This window comes from Candoia aspera, chromosome 1 (genome assembly GCF_035149785.1).
Source record: "Candoia aspera isolate rCanAsp1 chromosome 1, rCanAsp1.hap2, whole genome shotgun sequence".
NCBI lineage: Eukaryota > Metazoa > Chordata > Lepidosauria > Squamata > Boidae > Candoia > Candoia aspera.
In genome coordinates this window covers 288760913-288763419 of record NC_086153.1, presented here as the reverse complement: position 1 = coordinate 288763419, position 2507 = coordinate 288760913, and the positions used below count along the sequence as shown (strand labels likewise).

The following is a 2507-nucleotide window of genomic DNA, read 5'->3' as shown; positions in this document are numbered from 1 at the left end:
TCATGGTAACTTATAATACTGCAAACATGGAAAATCTAGCAGCCCGGCGTTTCCTACCGGAGTCAAAATGGCCAAAAGCATTTCAGATATACATCCTGCGAGATGTTATGTTTAATATCAATACTCCCTTCTTTCTTCCCAAATGCATTGTCTACGAGGTATCCTTCCCATCTTGGTAAATTGCTGACTCGCCTCCCTTTGCTGGAATCATAAACAACCCTAAAAACTGAACAAACGTACAGAAAATGGGGGAGAGGGGAAAACTTAATAAAAAATACCTGGACTCTTTTTTTTCCTGGGTGAGTTTTTGTTTTTGTTTTGTTTTCCTTTCTGTTTTGTTCTTTTATAGTCTCGCTCTCGTGCTCTTTCTCGCTCGCTCGCGCTCGCTCTCGCTCTCCTCTCACTACCATTTACAACGCAAAGGTGTGTAAAATGTTCACTTACAGTCTTGGCTCCCCTGGAGGTTAATGTATTAACGGGTTGGAGGAAGACCCCTGATTCTGATGTGTGAAATAATCAGAAAGTCCCCCCGACAATCCCGTGGTGAAGCTCGGCAAGGAGGGTCTTAAGGACTCGCACGGGAGCGTGGAGGGCGCCTGCGGCGAGGTGGAGGAAGAGGCGGCCCGGCCCGCCATGGAAGAGCTGCTCTGCGAAGTCATGGAGGGGTGAGGGACGTGGGGGAAAAAGTAACTGGTCTGGCCGGCCGCCAGAAGGTTGACGGAGCAGGGGTTGAGGGAGTAGGTGCCCGAGCACGGCACCGACAAGCCGCAGGGCACCGAGGCGGCCAGGGCCGCCGCCGCCGTGAGGTGGTGAGTGGCGTAGGGCAGCTCGCCGTTGACCAGCCTGTCCACGCTCAGCCCGTTGGAGGCGGAGAAGGAGTGGTTGTTTCCCAAGGAGTTCTGGGTCAGGACCGAGCTGTAGGGCATGGGGTGGCTGGGGTAAGCCGACGTGCTCCCGTTGTAGCTCAGCGTGCTGCTGGCCCGCGGGTGGTGCAGGGACAGGAAGGGAGACATGGGCCAATACAAGGAGCCCGCCCGGTCCATGAAGGTCAGGCCGGTGGAGGTCAGGCGGGCGCCCCGCTTGAAGGCCAGCTTGGCCCGGGAGGTGGTGGAGCGCCGCCGGAGCTTGCCGGTGGTGCCCCCGATGAAGACGTCGTCGCTGGACGGGTCCAACATCCAGTAGTTGCCTTTGCCCGGGTCGTCGTAATGCCGCGGCACCTTGACGAAGCACTTATTGAGCGAGAGGTTGTGGCGGATGGAGTTCTGCCAGCCCTGCTTGTTCTCCCGGTAGTAGGGAAAGTTCTTCATGATGAACTCGTAGATGCCGTTGAGGGTGAGGCGCTTCTCGGGGCTCTGACGGATGGCCATCATGATCAGCGCGTTGTAGCTGAAGGGCGGCTTCTCGTACTTGCCGTTCTTCTTCTCGCCTTCCTTTCCCCCTCCATCCCCGCCGCCGGCCTCCTTGGCCCCTTCCGGCACCCCCTTCTTCTCCTCCGACGGCCCTTTCTCCTTGTCATCCAGCTCTGCGCCCGAGCCGGCTTCCCCTTTGCCGGCCAAGAGGTCTCCTTTGGCTACCTCCAGGGGGCCCGAGGGGGCCGGCGCCCCGGCGGCCGCGGCCGCCCCCACCCCGGGGGGCTGCAGCAGGAGCTGGCTCTTTTCTTCCTCCTCGTCGTCCTCAGCTGGGGTGGCTCTCTGAGGCTGCGGCGGCTGGGCTGGGTGGTGGTGGTGGTGGTGGTGGTGGTGGTGGTGGTGCGGGTGGTGGTTATTATGGTGGTGAGGATGGTGCTGGTGGCTGTGGTTGTTGTCGCTCTGGACGGCTTCGGGCACCAGGCTATTGATGCTGAAGGACGACTTGGGCAGCATTTTCACTTCCTTCCTATCGCCCATGTCCAACATCACACTCTAGGCAGGAGGGGAAAGTCGCACAGCCGGGAGGAGGACGAGGCAACGGGCGCGGCGAGATCCGTCCTGGAGGCGGCGGGAGAGGCTGGGCACTTGCACAACACGAACTCCAGAGCTTTGCGAGGCATGTAGCAAGGACGGGAGCGGCTGTGCAGGGGATGGAAAAGACCAACTGGGTCCTAGCAAGGAAGCCAGAGCCAAGGCAACGGGAGGGGGAAAGGGGGGGGTGCAAAATGGTTCAAAAAGGGGATTTTCCAAAGGGCACGAAAATATGACTGCGCCCCCTTGAAAGGAAAAAAAAAAAGAGCCCCAAGTTCTTCTGTCCAAACTACTTCATGGTGCCTGGAACCCCCCTATTCCACCCGAGCAAGGGAGGGGGGGATCAGCAGCCGGGCTGAGGCTGGGAGCAGCAGAGACAGCTTTAGCTACAATTAATTTCAGAGCTACAGACACACAGTAGGGCTGTAAAAAAATTTTTGGTTTAACCTTTCTCACCAGCTGTCCAATCAAAGCGCGCGGCGTGCAGGGACGTCTCCCTTCCGGCCACCCAATCAGCACAGGGTTCTCTCCGCCTCTTCCCCTCGCTCTTTCGTCGACCTCCTTCCT

At 58.4% G+C, this 2507-nt stretch overlaps 1 protein-coding gene across 1 annotated transcript; it reads right to left on the bottom strand.

The window, feature by feature from the left end:
- Positions 1 to 269: 269 nt before the first annotated feature.
- Positions 270 to 1895, bottom strand: FOXG1 (forkhead box G1). Its single transcript, XM_063293502.1, has one exon. It carries the CDS (start codon positions 1893 to 1895, stop codon positions 465 to 467), a length of 1431 nt encoding a protein of 476 aa, XP_063149572.1. The 3' UTR covers positions 270 to 464.
- Between the last annotated feature and the right edge of the window lie 612 nt (positions 1896 to 2507).

What these genes read in the sequence shown, in the direction of transcription:
- FOXG1 (XM_063293502.1), bottom strand. Translation starts at nt 1,895, where the DNA reads ATGTTGGACATGGGCGATAGGAAGGAAGTGAAAATGCTGCCCAAGTCG.